Source organism: Natrix helvetica (assembly GCF_964273705.1).
Source record: "Natrix helvetica genome assembly, chromosome: Z".
Taxonomy (NCBI): Eukaryota; Metazoa; Chordata; class Lepidosauria; order Squamata; family Natricidae; genus Natrix; species Natrix helvetica.
This window is the reverse complement of record NC_138554.1, coordinates 54,273,947-54,296,084: the sequence shown is the minus strand read 5'-3', so window position 1 is coordinate 54,296,084 and position 22,138 is coordinate 54,273,947. Positions and strand designations below refer to the sequence as shown.

The 22,138-nt window shown below is 35.0% G+C and overlaps 1 protein-coding gene across 1 annotated transcript in view; it reads left to right on the top strand.

Annotated features, from left to right (window-relative positions):
• LOC309401879 (unconventional myosin-Id) overlaps positions 1 to 22,138 on the top strand; it is a 133,327-nt gene that overhangs the window by 42,765 nt on the left and 68,424 nt on the right. Inside the window, exons 12-16 of the mRNA XM_081971190.1 lie at positions 3,467 to 3,537; positions 5,284 to 5,358; positions 5,456 to 5,588; positions 7,713 to 7,879; positions 9,217 to 9,424. Coding sequence (XP_081827316.1) covers positions 3,467 to 3,537; positions 5,284 to 5,358; positions 5,456 to 5,588; positions 7,713 to 7,879; positions 9,217 to 9,424 — 654 coding nt within the window. The remainder of the gene's footprint in view (positions 1 to 3,466; positions 3,538 to 5,283; positions 5,359 to 5,455; positions 5,589 to 7,712; positions 7,880 to 9,216; positions 9,425 to 22,138) is intronic.

Sequence of the window (22,138 nt, the reverse complement as noted above, 5' to 3'; positions counted from 1 at the left end):
TTTAGGCCCAGTACTCTTCAACATCTTCATCAATGATTTGGATGAGGGGATAGATAGGGAACTCATCAAATTTGCAGATGACACCAAGCTGGCAGGAATAGCCAACACTCCAGAAGATAGGCTTAAGATACAGAAGGATCTTGACAAACCTGAACATTGGGCACTGTCTAATAAAATAAAATTCAATGGTGAAAAGAGTAAGGTTCTACATTTAGGCAACAAAAATGGAATGCACAGGTACAGTATAGGCGATACCTTGCTCAGTAGTAGTAACTGTGAGAGGGATCTTGGAGTCCTAGTGGACAACCATTTAAATATGAGCCAGCAGTGTGCAGCAGCTGCCAAAAAAGCCAACACAGTTCTAGGCTGCATCAACAGAGGGATAGAATCAAGATCACGTGAAGTGTTAATACCACTTTATAATGCCTTGGTAAGGCCACACTTGGAATACTGCATTCAGTTCTGGTCGCCACGATATAAAAAAGATGTGGAGACTCTAGAAAGAGTGCAGAGAAGAGCAACAAAGATGATTAGGGGACTGGAGACTAAAACATATGAAGAATGGTTGCAGGAACTGGGTATGTTTAGCTTAAGAGAAAGAAGGACTAGGGGAGACATGATAGCATTGTTCCAATATCTCAGAGGTTGCCACAAAGAAGAGGGAGGCAAACTATTCTCCAAAGCACCTGAGGGTAGAACAAGAAGCAATGGGTGGAAACTAATCAAGGAGAGAAGCAACTTAGAACTGAGGAGAAATTTCCTGACAGTGAGAACAATTAATCAGTGGAACAGCTTGCCTCCAGAAGTTGTGAATGCCCCAACACTGGAAGTCTTTAAGAAGATGTTGGATAGCCATCTGTCTGAAACAGTATAGGATTTCCTGCCTAGGCAGGGGGTTGGACTAGAAGACCTCCAAGGTCCCTTCCAACTGTACTATTGTATTGTATTATTGTATACATGGAAATTTTGAACTTATTAGACCTGAATATCCTAACAGCAAAAAAAATAAATCACCCTACTTGGAACTGCCTATATACTCAGATGCTATCTTAAAAGCTCTTATGTCTTTGTTCAGGACTTGAAATGTTAAGTTTTTACCAGTCCCAGACTGCAAATTAAATTGAAAATTAACAACAACAACAACAAACAACAACAACAACAATAGTAATAATAATAATAATAATAATCAGTACTGTATTGGAAGATCTGCAAGAAATTTAGGTCTAAAATAAAGAACCATAAAATAAAGTCATAAGACATGAAGACGCTAAATTGCTCTGGGACTTAAGAATTCAAACATGTGGGCACCTAACACCCCAGACTTAACAATTGTTGATAAGAAAAATAAAAAAAATCTGGATAGTGGATGTGGCAATATCTGGAGACAGTAGAATAGAAGAAAAAGAATTAGAAAAGATCACCAAATACAAAGATCTACAAATAGAAATAGAATGATTGGCAAAAGTAAGCAAAGGTAGTTCCAATAGTAATAGTGCCTTGGGTGCAATTCCAAAACTGGAGCACCATTTGAATACCACTGGCATTGACAAGTTCACCATCAGTCAATTGCAAAAGGCAGCTTTACTCGGAACAGCTTCCATCCTGTGATGATATCTGTAACGCTATCAAACATTTACATCTGCCTATCCCAGGTCCTTGGAAAGGACTTGATAAGTAGACAGAAATGCCAAATTCAATCTGAACATCTGGCTGACTATGTGACAGACCATTAAATATAGTCAATTAGAAAAGGCTGTTTTACTTGGAACAGTTTACATCCTGCAATAATATTTTTAACAACATTAAAAAACATTATCTCCCTATCCCTGGTCCTTGAGAAGGATTTTGTGGGTGGATAAAAATGTCAAATCCAGTCTAAACACCTGGCTGATTGTGTGATGAACCATGATAATTAACTTCAATAGCACTTTTAAACTAATGAAACTATGATTAAATTCTTCATGATAAGATCTAAATGTAAAACAATTTTTAACACATATTTGCTAAGATTTAACACAATAGAACTACAATATTAAGCTTCTCACAGAACAAAAAAGCCCAAGCAAATTAAGGAGTTTCATAGCAGTGGTAAGCTATTTTGGTTCACTCCTATGAAACATGCATGAAACTAACACTAGATATTTGATTAGTTTGGAGATCATCATCATAATTATTATCAAAATCATACTGGACTGATCTTCTAGCAAACCTGAAATGTGAGCCTTTTATTTCCATTTTTCATTGATGCTTTATCTAAAACTGACAGACTGATTAAATAGGTTCAAGCTATATATTATAAAATTAGATTACTTCAATAATTATTGTAAAAATTAATCTCAATTTTAAATAAGATAGCAGACTTAAGTTTGGTGAAAGCAGACATGAAAGCAGTTGATATTCTTTTTTGTCCCTGTGCTGGAGGAAGCAGGAGGGAGGTACTGTTCATTTGTGCTACAATAAGGAATGGTTTGCCATGCTATACAAAAATGATCAGCATACAACTCAACTGCTCTCATTGTTAAAATCAAACTAAATGAAGGCAATATTGTTCAAACTGCAGTACAGTTGAAGATGATTAACAAGCATTATCACACAATTAAAATAAATGTGTTGATTATTGAATTAAATAGACAAATGCATAACATTATGCAGAAAATCATCTTCTGAATTAATACTTCTGTGTTGAGAACTGTTTTCAATGAAAACTGCATGATTTTGGTTTGGCAGCACAGCTCATTTAGAATTACAGATCAAGCTTGTCTCCTTACTTTTCCAATAATTAAAATTCATGGTTTTAATAATTTCCATTTTTCATCTATCTGCATCTCAGTCTTTGAATTAAAGTGTGGCTTATATCTTTTTTTTTTTTTTCATTTCCGTGGATATATAAATCCTGCTTCTTCCATGTATTTCATATTATGTTTACTGTACAGATTTGTATTTTTAAATGCACATTTCTTACTTCTATCATTGCCAGGTCAATATTTCAAACATGAAATAGAATGAAGAGTTAGATAGGGTCACTCAAACAGGTTGTATTTCAATACCTTACTAAAAGCAATAAGGAAAATATTGATAAGGCTTTAACCATCATCGCAGTTCTATATTAATTGATATATTTACTGATGTGTGCATATAAAATGTTTGACACTCTTTTGTATTTAGTTCATCAAGTGTTTTTTTTAATAAAAAAAGCCCTTTGTAAATGCCATGTTTTGTGAAAAAGGCCCTTAGTAAATATCATGTGCATTTGTTTCCCAGGTGTGCTATCACTAAGTTGTATCAAATCTCTAAGAAAGATATTGTCTTGTCTTACAGACAGCTTGTGTAGCACCTGCATTAAGAGTCATTTTATGACTAGATGTAGCAATAATTAGACTTCATTCAGATCTATAACTGAAAAACCTGCTGAAAGTTACCAGCAATTGCATTTCAATAATTACTTTTTAATCCATTTGTTTTTAAGCTTTGTGCTACGGATAAAAACCTGGAATTTGATAGAGACTTTCGGATTAAGCATTATGCTGGAGATGTTATGTAAGTTTCTTTCTCATACTTCTTCTCCTGATTCCTATTAAAACAGTTTAATGCATAGTTGCACTTTGTTTTTCCTTCTGTACTTCCTTTTGCTTTTTTGCAATGTAGGAAAACATCTGAAATTATTTCATTATGATATCCAAATGATTGATGTAGCATATATATTGTACTACAAAAATCTGGACATCTTATTAAGAATATATGCTCTATTTTCTGCCTTATTGTTTCATGCATGATGGTATATTCTCCTCCTCTCCTCCTCCCTCTTTTCTCCAAAAGCTTAAGATAAATTAAACCTGATTTCCTTTTCAACTCTGTGAGATAGATTGGGCTGAGAATGGGAGTAACTGATCTAAAACTGTTAATTCCCAGGATTTAGGTCTCCTTAGTCGTAGTAATATATATCTTAATTACTATGGTATAATTCAAAACAGTAACTTATGAGATTTTACAGGGTTGTGAAAAACTAGAACATTGATTATTGAGAGAATATGTGATTTGAAAGTCCAACCCAAATGCTTCCCAGTACTTCCAGTTTAAGAATTTGAAAAAGCTTCTGCTGAGACTTAGGACACAATTCATAGAGTTGATAATGCTAAGAAACACAAAAAGTACTTAATAGTACTGAAGATAGTTCTAGTAGTATAGCCTTTATACTATGGAAATATAAATATGCCTCTCCCTAACCCCCAATTTAAATGTATTCTATGAATTTATGGTAAAGAAGAGGCACGATGAAATATTGAAAAAAGAGAAGAACGGAAATACTATTTTGCCATCCTCCAAAGCAGCATAAAAAGTCATTTCAGCTAAAACAGCAGCTTTATGGCAAAGCACAATTTAAGCAATCCTTGATTTATTCATTCATTTATTCATTCATTTTTCCTGCACAAGTTTTTCAATGATAACGAACATTTCTAACCTTCTCTAAACCTGATACCATTAACTGGGTAATTCTCCATCAAAATTCCTTCTATATTGTGCAAATTTAGTTTTGCATTTTAAAAAAATGATTTGGTAATAATGCATTGTCAGTTTAGTTGCAGCAAAGACTTTTTGTGAAGTCATGGGGATCAATTAGAAAACTATGATGGTTCTAAAAAGACTGTTATAATGTGCTCCTTTTTGGGTGTTAGGCTGACAGCTTGGTTTTATGTTTAGGTCTAATTCTATTGTGTTTCCTGCATTAAGATCTGCAAAACATATTTGGAAAATGTTAAGGCAGGGGTATAATTTTGACACTTATTCCAATGATAAACTGAAGCCTTTTTGCATTTCATACATGATTAAGAGATATAAATATTTAAAATCAGTTTATGGCTATTGAAGTCCTCAAGCCATTTAATTATTGCAGGGGAAAATTTGATTACCTGAGATTGCAAAATGGCATTATAAGCAACTAAAAGTGCCTCTTGATCATTCACTTTGATCCGGTTGCATTATAAGTGTTTAAAACATCTAAAGATGACACTGATGATGAAGAGAAGGAGGAATATTTACTGTCCTTTGACTTAAAGTATTGGAAAACTGTACAGTGTTTCTTGAAGGGAAAATCTTTAAAAATTTTGTTTCTTACCATAATGTTTGAATATTATCCATTTTCATTAGACTTTTTAGATTTTTATTTTTTGTTGATTTCTATTTATGAGGTTTTTCCCCTTATTTTCTGAGTCCACGTATTAATTTTACCCAAGTAGTTACTTAGTAGTTCAGTGCAACTAATTACCACTTTTTTATATTTATCAGTTATTCGGTCACAGGATTCATTGATAAAAATAAGGACACTTTATTTCAAGACTTCAAGCGTTTGATGTATAACAGGTAGGAATAACTTTAACTATCCATTTGTATCTATACCCAGAAGAGGCCAAATATGATTGTATTGTTGCCTTTTTAAATTATTTCTTGTATTTTGTAGTTCCAACCCTGTGCTGAAAAAGATGTGGCCGGAAGGCAAACTGAGTATAACAGAAGTGACCAAGCGGCCACTGACTGCTGCTACACTTTTTAAGAACTCAATGATTGCCTTAGTGGACAACATAGCATCCAAGGTAAGAAGTTCTTAATTCAGGAAAGGTGAGCTTTGACTACTTGTTTATTTCATTACTGTTGCTACTTGCTAAGTCACTCTTGCCTTCATTGTATCAACAACAAAAAATCAGTGTAAAATTTCAATAGGACATTTTGCGATCAGAATATTAAAGATTACTTCCAGCATTCATCTTCTTTCTAGTATTGAGAAAACGTCAAGATTACAGAGTGTGATCTGTTTATGAGAAGGGAGTAAGAGCTATGTTCTTCAAGCCCAGATCATGTAAGAACTCAAAACATGATAGAAACATTTGGAATAGATAATAATAATGTGAGCTTAGACTACTAGTATTTTCTGCAAAAGAAGACAAAGAGCAAACAGAAACAAATCTGTCAATTTAAAGGGTTCACATTTCTTGATGCAGCATGTTTAAAAATTTTCAATAGAATTTTTGCTTAGTGCCAAATGTAGAATGATCTAATTGGGGGAAAAAATCATTTGTAGATATAAACCACAGATGTCAAACTCAATCACATCTCGTGACATATTGCAATGAATCATGACATTTTTTGCCTTTGTGGTGCTGGGATGGGTGTGGTTTGTGAGGCATCCGGTTCATGGGTCACTAGTTTGACACCCCTAATATAAACAGTTCAACTGCGCTGTTGTGAACTTGTAAATGCTGAGAAGTATAAAGATGTTCTTAACATCTGTCTAAATTCTAAAAATAGGTACTACTACAGCAAAAGGCTATTTAAGAAGTGGCACAAATGTGGAATCTTACTATGATGTCAGTAGTTTCCATGTGGGTACCATATTGTTCTCAGTGTTTTATCCAAGAGTTGATATTTTGAAGATAGGAAAATAACTTACCTGTTATAGTGGCAATCTCTACTAAAGATAATTTGAAGCAGCCCTTTCCTGTTTCCATAGTATGGTTGGCCAACTAAAGCAAACCCAAATATTATTTACCAATGGGAACTTGTGCTAAAACTTTGATATTCCAGGTATGAGAAGGGGATAAATAAAATGTAGTAAAATAAACACACAAAAGGAATGACACTGAGCAAAGAACAAAAGCCTGAAATAACAAGAGGGAGAATAACATTCCTAAAGGCTTTACTCAAGGCTTTAAATGTAAAGCAATTTTTTATGTGGAACATGACATAGAATTTTTGATTTTAAAGATTGTAGATTACATTTTTTTTTCTTTTCCTGATGACAGTGGTGAGGCTGTGCCTCCCCTGCCTCCCCTGCACGTCATTGGCAGGATGGTTACAATCTAGACAGTCATAGCAAAGGAAAAAATATATTGGTCAAATTTTTCCTTCATCTTTCCTCTCTTCTGTTTTCCTACTGGCTGGCAACTGTTTTCTAGGAAGTTCTCTTAATAAAGATATTGTCTTTGAGAATGTTGGAGTGGATTATCTCATGTCTAACGCTCCTGCTATTACATAGGATACTTCTTTCTAAGAGGTGCATGGCAGAGAAAATTCTGCCAGCTATAGTTTTTATAATTTTATAATTGCAGGCTGGCAGTCTTAAGATGACAGTGAATGTCTATGGAGATTCTCAGTCATCTAGCTCATGGTTGTCCCAAAGGTGCTTTTTCAAGCAAAACGTCTTCAAAGAAAAAGCAGGAAGTCCAGTTGCCTCTTGAAAAAGCACCTTTGGGAATGACAGTGAAAGGTAAGATGTTGTAATGGTTGATTGGGATATTAAATTTCATATTGCCTAAGCTAGAAACCAATGACTTTTTTGCTGGATGCCTGTCTCAGGAAGTTCTTGTTTAATCTTTTTATTCTTAATGAAGAAAGCAGTATTGGTTGTTTTCTAGTTGGTATGGAAATGGATTTTAGAAATGAATGAAGACATATAGAATAGAACTAAAATACTAGATCAGTTGTTTGCATTCTGGAAATTCATTTAATGATGCTTGTTGTAACTTTCATGATCTTATTTCAGGTGTTTCTATGAGTCTTGTTTTTCTAATGGAATTTTATAGCAGAAGAAGGTTAAGGGTCCCCCTCCTTTAACAATGGTTAAATAATAGGGATATTAACATGCACATTGTCACTTTCCCCTTACTCTTTTATTTTATCTGTTAATTCAAATACTGTTGTTTCTGGTTGCTTTCTTTTAGGAGCCATACTATGTCCGCTGTATTAAACCCAATGACAAGAAGTCACCACAGCTATTTGATGAAGAACGATGCAAGCATCAAGTTGAATATCTTGGACTTCTGGAAAATGTAAGAGTACGTCGGGCAGGATACGCCTATCGCCAAACTTATGAAAAATTTCTTCACAGGTAACAATTTATGAAATATTTGCAAATTTCTTATATTTAACAATAAAAACATGTTTGTGGTTTGATATTTCATTAGCATTCTTACACAAATCACAGTTATGTCTTCAAATAACTTTAAGAGAAATTATCAAGATTAGTGAGGCCAGCTAAAGAAAAACCCATTTTATACCACTTTTTAATATTCTATATAAATGCATGTGTTTTTTATGGAACAGCAGAAGTTTCATGAGATATCTAAAGTATTTTACACAAACCTTTTATTAAAATGCATTACACATTAAATCCAAATGGAACAGTTTTTATAAATCCTTTTTCTTGCTGAAGGCTCAATTCTCTTTATCAACTAAAGCAAGACCTCTCATACTTATTTAATTAATAATAATAATAATAATAATAATAATAATAATAATAATAATAATAATAATAATAATAATAATAATAATAATTTATTAAATTTCTAGACCGCCCCCTCTCCCCGGGGGGACTCGGGGCGGTGTACAGGAATAAATTTAAAAACATACAAACAATCATATACATAATTAAAAATCATATTAAACAACCCCTGTACGAATTATAAAAATTAAAAACATTAAAAACAGACCCTAAAAAATTTAGAAATAAAACTGAGATGGGAAGATGGAATTAGGCCAAGCCGGCTAGCTGGAATAGGTGGGTTTTAAGTTTCTGACGGAAGGAGCGGAGATCCGTAGTCATTCTAATGTCGGGGGGAAGGTCATTCCAGAGGGTCGGGCCCATCACAGAGAAGGCCCTTCCCCTAGGCGCCGCCCACTGGCACATGATATTTCACATTTGGAACTATTTGGCAAAAGCTAGAACATGCTAAAATTATTATTTGTAAACATTAAATTATTTAGCCAAATCCACTTGAATCCTAACTTAATTTAATATCATTAATTACTTTTAGCTTTGCTAGATATCCAGTCTGCTTGAAGATTATTATATATATTTGCAAATAAACTGAGAATTTTAGTTGCCAAAACACACCGAAAAAATAAGATTTGTCTTATCTGCAGATGGGCTTATAATATGCAAACCCAACAATTTAATTTGCATATCATTTATTCTGTCACTTAGGCAATTGTAGCTTGTTCAGTAAACTACTGAATAACAACGCAAGTATTAGTGATATTTCACAGTTATTGCAAATTAGCATTTTGTAATTTATGTTTACAATTTCCTAATTCTTTCTATGGGAAATCTACTTTGGCAAGATAGTATGGGTTATTGTGAACTTTTCTGCCATATTACTGACCATCACATTTAATATTGGCAAACAATGTTGTTTTCTTTTAAAAAAAAAACTTGTATCAATGCAGGTACAAAATAATTCCTGAATTTACTTGGCCAAATCACAAACTACCATCTGACAAGGAAGCTGTGAAGAAATTGATTGAGCACTGTGGGTTTCAAGATGATGTGGCATATGGAAAGACAAAGATTTTTATTCGCACACCACGAACTCTCTTTACGTTGGAAGAAATGCATGCCAAGATGCTTGAATGGGTGGTTCTCTTTCTACAAAAGGTGAGAAGCAATATTGAAATTTCTTATAAAATAATCTATATCTGATATCCATAGATTCACAGAATGGAAAAACATAATTTGTAAAATAAGATGCCTTTAATCATGTGCTAGTCCTGGTGACTTACATGTACATATGCATATAGTTTTCTTGGCAGTAATAAGGGAGTGATTTGCATTGCCTTCTCACAGAATGTTGTTGTTTTTCCCTTTCAGATCTAGCATATTTCAATGTAGCTTTAACTCTAAAGGGTTAAAATAGATGAAAAACCAAACTGGATTTGAAAGACCTGTCCAGTCTTGTTCTGTTCACATGTTAGCCATCTAGATGTCTGTAGAAATCTTACAAACTAAATAATAGCACTTTCCTTCTCATATTTCCCAAGAAATAATCCCAGAGAATTGATCTCAATTCAAATATTACTGAAAAGAGAAAGAAAAACAATTCCATCCCTTTACTTCATATAAAGTGCAATAGCTTATTTCTGTGGCATGTTCTCTTTTATTTGGTCTCTTTTTTCCATGCTAAAAACTCCCTAATGTTCCTACAACTCTTGGATAATTTTTCTTGCCAGTCACACATTTCTGCATCAGCTGCTGCTGTGAATCCCCCAACAGTAGTTTTTGCAATTGCTTATTATTGGCAAAGAGCTAACAGTGTTATTAAAAATATTTTGTGGAGTCCTTAATGCTCTCTGATCTTGGTTGTTTGCTTACAGAGGTTTTATTACCCAACTAGGCAACATCATTAGTGCTGTGAAAAAATGTTTTATTATTGCTATCAAAACCCAATTTCTTCATAAGAAAACTGGTCATTCAAAGCAAATAAGTTGAAATATAACAACCAAATTTGCTTTGCAGAAGTAAACAATTTATTATTCTCTATTGTCTCATTATTTATTTAAACATTTTCATAATCTAAGTAGTAAGCTAATAGTTATATGAGAAAATGAGTAAGACATATTTGAACAAGATGGAAATCCATGGTAGGAATAGAAGTTACAATTCTTAATAACACAGGTTCTAATTTGAAGCATCATATTGTTAACTGATGCTTCAAATTAGAGCCTGTGTGATTAAAAATTCCAGAAATGAGGGCTATTTTCATTAGATGACAACCAGAAATAATTTCTGATAAATATTCATTCTCTGTTTCTTAAACACATACATACAAACAAAATTGTAATATGTTGTTCATTAAATAATGCCATTATTTAATTATTAAAATTAGCTTTAAGACTTTAGACTACTTTTGGTTTGTTTATTTTATTCTTATTGGTACTTCCTTACCATGAAAAAAGATGAAATCCACTATTACTGTTTAAAAGCTTGTGATAGAAACTAGGCAAAAATATTTTAAGTGAAGATGATTTTTTTTTCACTATCACACTTTTTTGAATGCACCCTGCCAATTATCTTTCCAAATTAAAATACTATCTTTTCATATTTTTTTGCTGCAACCTGAATCTTGTATCTTTTTCTTCATTTGTACAAAAATGCACACTTTTAACTCCCTTGATAGTAAAACTGTTAGTGTGAAAGATTCTCTTTTATACTTGCAATACTAGCAGGGAACATTGGCAAGCTTGTTTTTTTTAAAAAAAATCTTTACCTTTACATGTCATATACCACTCAAGGCTATTTATGATACTTGTTCATAACTGAATTATAATTTTAGTACATCATATTTTTCTATATCAGCTTTTGAGACAAATAATAATAACAATAGATAAAAATACTGCATACACTAAAAATGATTATTAAAAGTAAACCTAATGATAAACTGATGTAAAATAAATCAGTCCTAACAAAAACAACAAAGCTTGTATTGAAAAGACAGTGAAGAAAGAAGCGTAATAGTCTGTTGGTAAGGGTATTAGGAAGCCTATATTTTAGCTAAAATTTGGACAGATTAATAAACAAGAAGATGGATCACATCTTTTAGCTCTGCCTGGAAACTACTAATACATAGTAAAGTTATTGAACTTATATGACTTTAATAACCAACCAGGTCAGATATTTGATTATAGTCCACTAACACTTTTCAAAGACAAACCCAAGTGAGACGTCACAAGGGCATGGTTTATGGGTCTAGGACAGGGGTGTCAAACACGGGGCCCACAGGCTGCATCCGGCCCACAATGTGGGGCTGTCCTGGAAAGTGTAAGGGGCCGTTCCGCATCACTTCAGCCCAGTCTATCCAATGTGAAGAGAAAACATTGAACCAGCATGGCTTCGTCCCGATCTACCCAATGAGAAGAAAAAACATCAGGCCAGCATGGCTTCAGCCTGGTCTATTTAATGCAAAGATGAAACATGCTACCAGTTTGGGGAGTGGCATCAAGTTGTCCACCCCCACCAAGTCAGCCACGCCAGTGAGTGGCGTCAAGCTAGCCACGCCCACCCAGTCGGCTACACCCACCTGACCCCCCGATGTCAACCACAGCCCTGATGCGGCCCTCAATGAAATTGGGTTTGACACCCCTGGTCTAGGATAACTCATCATGGCCAATTTGCTGTGACCAACTCACCATGAACAACTTGCCATGGTCCACTTGCCATTGCGGGACAATTTACTGAGGGACAATTCAAGACAAGTTTAGTTTCTTTTATTATTCAACAAAGCATTACAAAAGCTGGTAGTCATAGGAATGACTTTCTTTGATACAATAGATAAAATAACATGGTCAACAAAAATAAAAAGAACTAAGTGAATTCTGTGGCAAGTTGTCCCGTAGCAAGTTGGCCATGGTGATGTCAAGCGCTGAGGAAATCAGGAGATTCAGGCAGTTCAACTAAGTATAAAGATGTATTGCAAGCGTAAGCTCTCTACAAGAATCTGAGCTACTAACAGTCAAAGCGAATTGATGGTAGGTAATTCGGACTTCCGGCTGATGTTACAGTGAGATCGGATGCTGGAAACCACTCTCTGTGCTCCCGCACTGAGTTCTCCCTGTTGGAGGGCTCCAAAAGGAACTAAAGCTATGCTGTAGGGGTGGCAAAGAAAAAGGGGCCCCTGCAGATTGCAGCGAATCGCAATTCTCCCATTTGAACCAGGGCTTTCTTCCCTCTCATTCATGACAAGAAGAGGCAGCCATTACGACTGCTGAGAAGCTGGGACAGCTGAGGCAACAAAGAAAGTGCAGGAGTGGTATAGATGGAGAATGATTGGAACTGGGTGAGATGATTCCTTTTTACCTAATCTAACCCTAAAAAAAAAATCCAGGAAAAGAGACTTTTAGAACTATCTGTTAAAGCAGCGAACAACTACTTAGAGAAAAATCCCAGACCCCAAAGAAAGGAACCAAGGGAGAAAAGTAAAAAAGAAAACTTTTAAAACATAGAAAATTGGATTTTTCAACTGGGTAGATGCTGTTTTGGAAAGGCATTTAAAATGCTGGAACTATCTATTAAATAACTGACTTTGCTTCCATAAATCAAATTAAAATTGGATTAAATACCTGTCAGATTTGAGACAACGCTGAAACTTAAGCTGAGGACGTCACCTTCTGATGAATGGAAAATATACCATACTCCTACAAGTCTGGGAAATTTTCTGATAAGAGAAATAAAGAACATTTATCTGGAGAACTGTGGTGATACCATCTGTTCTATATTTATCTTCTTTATTACTACTGGAGGTTCAACTGTGAGAAGTTGAAGGAAGGAAGATGAAGTGACTCTTGAATGATAAGATATATGACTAAACCTATAAAGTGGACGTAAGGAGATAATTGGAAAGCTTCCTGGACTACCTAAATGGAACTGATCGAATAATCCTGGGATATAAAGAACTATGATTATTGTACTCTCTGAGGAGCAACATTAGGCCTGAATATGTGGTTTTTGGACTATTGAGTAAGAGTGGGACTTACTAAAATAAGACAAGATGCTCCACCAGGAGAAATGAGTGGAATGTTAAAAGAAATGGTGTTGATGTTCCAAAACATTAATGACACTATGACAGAAAACCACAGGTAGATAAAGAGCCTAACGCATGACATAGTTGGGAAAATAGAAAATATTCTACAAGGGACAATAAATAAAGATCAAAATGACCAGGAAAGGGAAGAGACAACAGAAAAAATGGAGAAAAAGATAGAACAGACAAATCAGCAAATAAAGCAAGGAGAAGACAATAAAGATAATAATGACTTCAAATTCAACATCTTCATCAATGATTTGAATGAGGAGATAAATGGGGAACTCATTAAATTTGCAGATGACACCAAGCTGGCAGGAATAGCCAAAACTCCAGAAGACAGGCTTAAGATACAGAAGGATCTTGACAAACTTGAACATTGGGCACTATCTAATAAAATGAAATTCAATGTTGAAAAGAGTAAGGGTCTACATTTAGGCAAGAAAAACAAAATGTACAAGTAAAGGATAGGTGGTACCTTCCTCAATAGTAGTAACTGTGAGAGGGATCTTGGAGTCCTAGTGGACAACTATTTAAATATGAGCCAGCAGTGTGCAGCAGCTGCCAAAAAAGCCAACACAGTTCTACATAAACAGAGGGATAGAATCAAGATCACGTAAAGTGTTAATACCACTTCATAATGCCTTGTTAAGGCCACACTTGGAATACTGCATTCAGTTTTGGTCACCACGATGTAGAAAAGATTTGCAGAGAAGAGCAACAAAGATGATTAGGGGACTGGAGACTAAAACATATGAAGAACGGTTGCAGGAACTGGGTATGTCTAGTTTAATGAAAAGGACTAGGGGAGACATGATAACAGTGTTCCAATATCTCAGGGGTTGCCACAAAGAAGAAGGAGTCAAACTATTCTCCAAGGCACCTGAGGATAGAACAAGAAGCAATGGGTGGAAACTAATCAAGGAGAGAAGCAACTTAGAACTGAGGAGAAATTTCCTGACAGTTATAACAATTAATCAGTGGAACAGCTTGCCTGCAGAAGTTGTGAATGCCCCAACACTGGAAGTCTTTAATAAGATGTTGGATAGCCATTTGTCTGGAATGGTATAGGGTTTCCTCCTAGGCAGGGGGTTGGAGGTCCCTTCCAACTCTGCTATTGTATTGTATTGAATGATTAAACAAATCAAGGAAAAAGTATTTTAAGAGATTTAAAATGGAATTTAAGCAGGAAGATACTTTTGAAAGGGAGATAGGTGCTTGGGCAAACACTTTGGAGGCCTGGCAGCATAAGATGCTAGAGATAGGAGAAATATTTAGACTGAATAGTAGTGATGTAGATGTGGATAGAGACAAAGATCCAAGAGAGGAGTATGGAAGACAAGCCAATAAAAGAATAAGAATTGAAGTATTAAAATGGGCAAGAGATAGAAAGAATTCCCTTTTAATATAATGGAGGCCTGACTAAAACTAGAGTAGAGATAAAAATAATAATACACACTTTTATATAATATAATAGAATAGAATAAAAACAATAGCTAGATGTAAAGATTAGAGGTTGAAAGATGGTATTATTATGTATGTTTAAATAATAAGGTGATTGGCATTAGAATAGCGCATTGAAACATTGAACAATTAAATAATGAAGGATTATATCTCAATACAAAGACATAATATCAACACTAGGATTACAAAAAGTGGCCTGACTAAAAGCTAGAATAGAGGTAGAAATAAGAATTAGGGGGAATATTAGTATACACATTTTCATATAATGGAATAAAAGCAATAACCAGATGGAAAGATTAGAGATTGGAAGATGGTATTACTATGTATGCTCAAATAATATTGTGATATGCATTAAAATGGCACATGAAAACACTGAACAACTAAATAATGATTATGTCTTAATATAAACATTTGTATTAACACTAAGATTACAAAATGTAATCAATATTATTATTATCATTGTGGATTAGGGGTTTTCATGAGCTGTAAGCCATAACACAGGTCTGTGACTAAAAAGCTGTTTGATTATTTTAATCTAATTTCCATGTATTTTGGGGTGCTGAAAGCAAATAAAATATTGAAAAAACTCCTAGACGTCATGATTTGCCACAACATGCAAAATTGTCTTCAAATTTATCATTTTTTTTAATTTTTGGTATTTTTTTTATATTATGGTTTTTTAACCAAATTTAAAGTCCAAATTACTATTAATTAATTCACATAAGTGCATTTAAGATATAAAATGCCAAAAAAACCTTAAAGGGTTTGTCCGAGTTATGTTAAAAAAAAAAATAGCACTGTAAATCTGATGGTCAGTAATATATACATAAGCTAACCAAGTTTTAACTTGGAATTGGTTCTTCATAAACTTAAATATGAAGACCATGGTTGGCAAGTGTGTGGGGACTTGAAGGTCTTGTGCATGCTGCTCGGGCAACAAGCTGGGTATACCAAATACCCTTGTTTTCTGTGTCTATGGGACAGTCGAGACCGACAAAATCACTGGACCAAGAAGAGTTGGCAGCCAAGGGTGCCAACAGTCGGTGAAAAAAATGTCCTCCGAGAAACTTTGGTACCTTCTAAAGTTCTTCTACCACTCTCCACATAAAATTGGGATTGATGAAGCAATTCGTAAAATCACTTCCAAAAGATGGAGAATGCTTCAAATATTTGGTCACCAAGTTTCCATGCCTATCGGAGGCAAAATTGAAGGAAGGTGTGTTCGTCGGACCAGACATTAGAAGGCTTATAGTTGATCAAGAGTTTGTCAATACCATGACGGATCCTCAAAAAGAAGGGTGGATTGCATTTAAAGAAGTCGTACAGAAATTTTTAGGCAAGAACAAAGATCCTCACTACAAAAAGATCATCGGAAGAATGCTGAAAGCATTTCAAGCTTTAGGTTGCCTGATGAGTTTGAAAGTGCATTTCCTCCAGTCCCACCTTGACTACTTTCCTGAAAATTTGGGAGCTGTGAGTGAGGAACAAGGTGAACGATTCCACCAAGACATTAAAGAGATGGAAAGGAGATACCAGGGAAAATGGAGCATTACAATGATGGCAGACTACTGTTGGATCCTTCAGAGAGACATTCCAGATGCTACTCACAAGTGTAAATGCACCAAGAGTTGCCTCACAAGGAAGAAGAATTGAGTTTAGTGTGGATTAGGATTTTCATGAAAATATTGTAATAAAACTTTAATTTTATAATTTTAATTTTATAAGTCTATTTCCATTTATTTTGATGTATTGCCTTATTTAACATAGTTACCTAAATTGTCAGGAAACGTGATGTCCTATGACAAAATGGAGGTCATTTTCGGATTCAGCACACCCAAAAACAAAGATTACGTGGAATAACCAAAACAGCTCTCGAAAAAAATTTTTTTGCAGACCTGTGTAATCATCACAATTATGACAAATCACGGCTTGAACTATCTTGCTTTGCATGTAATGTGTCTATCTCATATATTAGTTTCATCTTTTAAGTTGCATTACTGAAATAAATGACTTTTGTACGATATTCTAATTTTTCGAGTTTCACCTGTAATTCATACTTCTAATGTCTATTTCCCACACATCCTTGGGCTCACAATTTTTGTAATGCAAACAGATAATTTAGGAAGCTGTCAGCTTAACTTCTCAGAAACCCTTTTGTTCAGTTCCCCAAGCCACTTTCTCTGCTTGGAAAGGCACGTGTTTAGTTCCCTCAAAGTGCCTTCGTGGAGAAAAACATGTCATCTTAAGTTTCCTGTTTCATATAGAGCAATATCCTTTCCCAAATGTAAATGTGTCTGCTAACCTTCCCAGCTTTGTGAGTAGCGTATCTCTGCCCCGCCCCCTCACCTTGAAGCATTCTAGTTTCCCCAGATGCTCCTCTTAGGAGACTTGTCAATCAAATCCCCAGCAGCTGTCGTTGCCATAGCAATGTTTCTGGGCTAAGTGGTGGGTGGTGAGGGGGTAGACGGGAATGAATAGATGAGAGGAGAAAGGAAAACAAAAGCTGGGCCAACTTGTTATAATCTAATATTTTGATTATAAATATGTTCTTAAAATGGCATATGTTAAGAATTGTTAGTGGCGAACAAACAAAAGCCTCTATTATAGAAGACAGCTATTTCATATTTAGTTACAGACCAGCACCTTAACTGGAGATGGGCTTCAGCTTAATGACCTTATCAAGGGTTTTTCATTCACCACCTTTTGAGATCAGATTTCAGTCAGTTGGTAAGAACAAATACTGTTTATCTATCAACATAATACATTGATTAACAGAAAATTCCTAACATATGCTTCGGATCATGAGGAATTGGTTCCATGCAATTGAAAAGATCATTAAGGCTAACCTTTAAGCCTCGGAAATCAGTTTCCATTTGGCAAATAGTTTTTAACACTCAAAATTAAGGAATTTTAAATTACTCTAAGCCAAGTTATGTCATTTTTCATTTTATTGTTTTACCAAGTTTATATATCCTACTCCAATCATCAAGCAACTTTGAGGACCTCATGCTTTTCTCGTATGTAAACAAAATAATCACAATAAACAATATAGATAGTTATTTGCATGAAAGTAAAAGTATTTCAGATCCCCCTCTTAGATTATGCCAGTTACACCTGACAAGTCTTCTACTATTAAACTATTACTAAAAGAAAGTATGAACATCAGAAATATGAAGTATGGTGTACCAGTCCATAGAGTAAATATTTTAATTTGAATTTTAATCCTTACTAAAAAGAGGAATAATTAAGTTTTCCATTATCATGATTCATTGTTTGTGACAAGATAATGTTAACAATTTCATCAATCCCTTAATTATATCATCTTGTTTTAATTCGTCACTCAGAGGGCAACCTTTTGAAGGGCAGTTATTTTTTAGCCTCTTATAGCCATAAAATAGAAGACTTTTCTGCTGCAATCTTGACCACAGTCTCTGAAAGAACAGATCTCATCTAAGATGCTTTATTGAAAACAATATAAGAAAGCTAAGTCCCTGGGTGAAAACTATCTGACTCACTTCAGATTGGGGGCATGGAAAATCAACTTTTCTTTGACAGTGTGAAATATTGTTTGCCAATTAGTTCAAACAAGTATGAACAAGGTTTAGTGTGATCTGAGAGATACAGTACATATAGTTCAATCAGAATAGAGCTGGAAGGGATTTTGAAGGTCCTCTAATCCAACCCCCTATTCAAGCAGGAGACTCTATAGCATTTCAGACAAGTCTCTTCTTAAAAATCATCAGTGATGAAGCATCTGCAACCTCTCAAAGCAAGCTGTTTCATTGGTTAATTGTTCTCATTGTTATGAAGTTTCTCTTTAATTCCAGGTTGCTTCTCTCCTTGATTAGTTTCCATTCATTGTTTCTTGTTTTCTGGTGCTTTGGAAAATAAGATGACCCCCCCCCCCTTTCTTTGTGGCACCATCTCAGATACTGGAATACTGCTATCATGTCATCTCTCATCCTTCTTTTGTCTAGAGTTACTTTTCTCTGCAATTTTTCCAAAGTCTCAACATCTTTTTTGTAATGTGACCAAAACTGGATGCAGTAGTCCAGGTGAGGTCTTACTAAGGTTTTATAAAGCAGTACTAATACTTCATGTGATTTTTATTCTATGTATGCCTCTGTTTATACAACCAAGGATTGTATTAGCTTTTTTTACTACTGCTGCACACTGCTGACTCATGTTTAAATGATTGTCCACTAGGATGCCAAAATCCCTCTCATGGTTCCTGTTTTTGAGCCAGAAGTACAGATTACATTTTGCCTAATCTATTCTTCTACCTTTGGTTTTATGTAGTAAGAATGAAAATATTTCTCTAAGGATCTCAGATAGTCCTCAATTTACAAGAGTAACTGAGCCCACCATAACTCACAATAGTCACAAAACAGGTCACTAGATAACCAAACTTGATTTTATGACCTTCTTGCTGTTGTCATTAAGTGGGTGCCAGTTTTTATTGAAAGTTGATTTCCAGCAAAATTGTCATAAATTGACTCATATTAACTCAGCCTTCCATCCTTCCAAGATGGGGAAAATGAGGACCCAGATTGTTGGGGGCAATATGCTGACTCTGTAAACCACTTAGAAAGGGCTGTAAAAGCACTATGAAGCAGTATATAAGTCTAAGTCAGTGATGGCGAACCTATGGCACGCGTGCCACAGGTGGCACGTGGAGCCATTTGTCAGGGCACGCGAGGCGCTGCCCTGTTAGCTGGCCAGTGTGCATGTGCACGCTGGCCAGCTGAGTTCACCGTTTTTAAAAGCCATTTTTCGCTCTCTCCACGCTCCAGAAGCTTTATAGGAGCCTGGGGAGGGTGAAAAGAGCCCCCCGCCCCCGTTCCAAAGGCTTCAGGGAAGACTCCGGATGATCCCTGAAGCCTCCGGAGGGGCTCCGGGGGGGGCAGAGGAGGCTCTTTTTGCCCTCCCCAGGCTCCTATAAAGCCTCTGGAGCCTGGGGAGGGCGAAAAAAGCATGTAAAAATGGGGGGTAGCGCCTGTTGTGCGAGCTTGCGCACTGGGGGGTCGCACATTGCATTATGGGTGCGGCACGCCTGCACACGACCCCCCTACGCTCCCCCCACTTGTGGCACGCGAGCCAAAAAAGGTTCGCCATCGCTGGTCTAAGTGCTATTGCTATCATGTGACACAGGAAATTGGTGGACAGATATCAGAACTTCAAATCAAGTCAGAAATCTCATTTTCAGGGCCCTTTATAAGTTCAAACAGTCCCTAAGTGATTGGTTGTAAATTGAAGATTACCTGTATAAAGGTGTATTAAGTCCCAGTGACATAAAAACATTTAAAGGATTGGTCATCTTTGTGCACGGTTATTAAATAACCTTGAAGGCTAGAGTAGGATCTGTTTGGAAGCTAATATGGATATTGTTTGCAGTGGAATTAGAAATATGGAAGTCTTTATTTATGAAATACATTTCAAATAGATTTATAGTTTCTTTTTGGACAAGGTTTCTGGCTTATAATGGCCAATATTTAATGTTAAATAATTTGTTTTGAGCTACTTTTCCATTTTTCTATCTAGTATTGTCTTTCTCATTATTGCCCTATTACATCAAATATTTGAAATTAATCTCTTTTATCTCTTGTTAAGATGAAAATGCATGGGACAAGTCTAACCCCCTATCTTAAAATGATGTTGACATATCATTGTCTCAAAAGGAGAAATGAGATATAAAAAAAGCTTTACTGTGTGTCAAACACATGCATCTACAAAATAAGTAACATCATTGCTCTGTAAGGAAAGATAAGGAAAGTCCAACATATGCAAAATAGTGGTTAGGCTAATCTAAAGAAGTTCTTCAGCACTCTTTAACAAAGACTATAGTGGACAGGCAAATGCATTCAACAGCTACATACAGCTCCTTTATATGTCATCCTGCAGCATCCTGAGATCATGCCAACCAGATTCAGCTATTTTGCCAGGAATTTTTTAAACGGGTCAGAGACTTTATGAAGATACATTCTGCTCATATACCTCCCAAGACCTGAGCAGAAATGAGCCTGTTGCAGCTCTCTGACAAAATGCAATATTTTTTAGAACAACATTTTTACACTAATCTTAAGATGAAAAGACTCCCAGGATCAACAGCTTATTGAAAAATCCTAGATAATTCCTCCCCTTTGGTTTGTAGAATAAAATGTGGAATATAAAAAGAAAATGAGGAAGAGGAATAAAAAAAGAGAGATGGAAACAGTTCAAGAACTTGATGAAATAGTTAGAGCCCAGAGACAGTGTAAGGCAGGGGTGTCCAAACTTGGGAACTTTAAGACTTGTGGACTTCAACTCCCAGAATTCCCCAGCCGACTGGGGAATTCTGGGAGTTGAAGTCCACAAGTCTTAAAGTTCCCAAGTTTGGACACCCCTGGTGTAAGGAAACAGGAGCAAAGGCAATTGTTCTCTACCCTGCAGTTGTACATTCTCATTCTTTTTTTTTCTTTTTTTTTTTGGAATTTTTTTTTATTTTTTTAATTAAACAAAAACACACACAAAAACATTCTTCATTACATCTTGTAGAAAGCATGTCGATTGGTTACAAATAAATTTCGTGCATTACTATACATCCTTCATATTTTTAATTTACATTTTAAAATCGAAAATCTTTATGTATTTTGCCATCAATATACCATCATTCTCATTTAGCTATAATTATTTAAACATGCTTTTATCTAGAATCATTTGTATTTAAAGACACAACCACCTACTGGCATTCATTAGCTATTCCTATGAACCTCCAATAATTGCCCTTTTATAGCATATTCCCCTTTTTTTTCCAACTCACTATTTAAGGCTTATATCTGATTGCTTTTACCAATGCCAAGACATGTAAAAATCATTAAAAATTATCCATTAACATTTCCTTATTATTATTATAGTTATCTAAAGAAAAAAGAAAAAAATTGCCATTTATATCACATCTCCTCCCCTCCGACCCAAGAAAAATTACATCTTTATAATAAAATCTGAACAAAAGTTTGCTATTAAAGTTTATAAATGCCCAAGAGAAATTACATCTTTATAACAAAATCTAAACAAAAATGTATTAGTGAAATTGATAAATCTTTTCCCCAGGTCTCAATTTACAGTTTATATCCAAATTATTTTTACTAATTGAGATTATTATTCTATTATTATTATCATAATGAGTTATTAATTAACAAATAAACATTTTAAAGAAAACATTCTAAAAGTGTCTAGGAAATCCTACTTATTAATCACCAAAGGTTAACTAAATTTTAAGTTATCAACCTTCATTATCAGCCTGTGTCTTTCCAGTAACAAAACAATCTTATCTCTTTAGCCAGTTGTTGTGT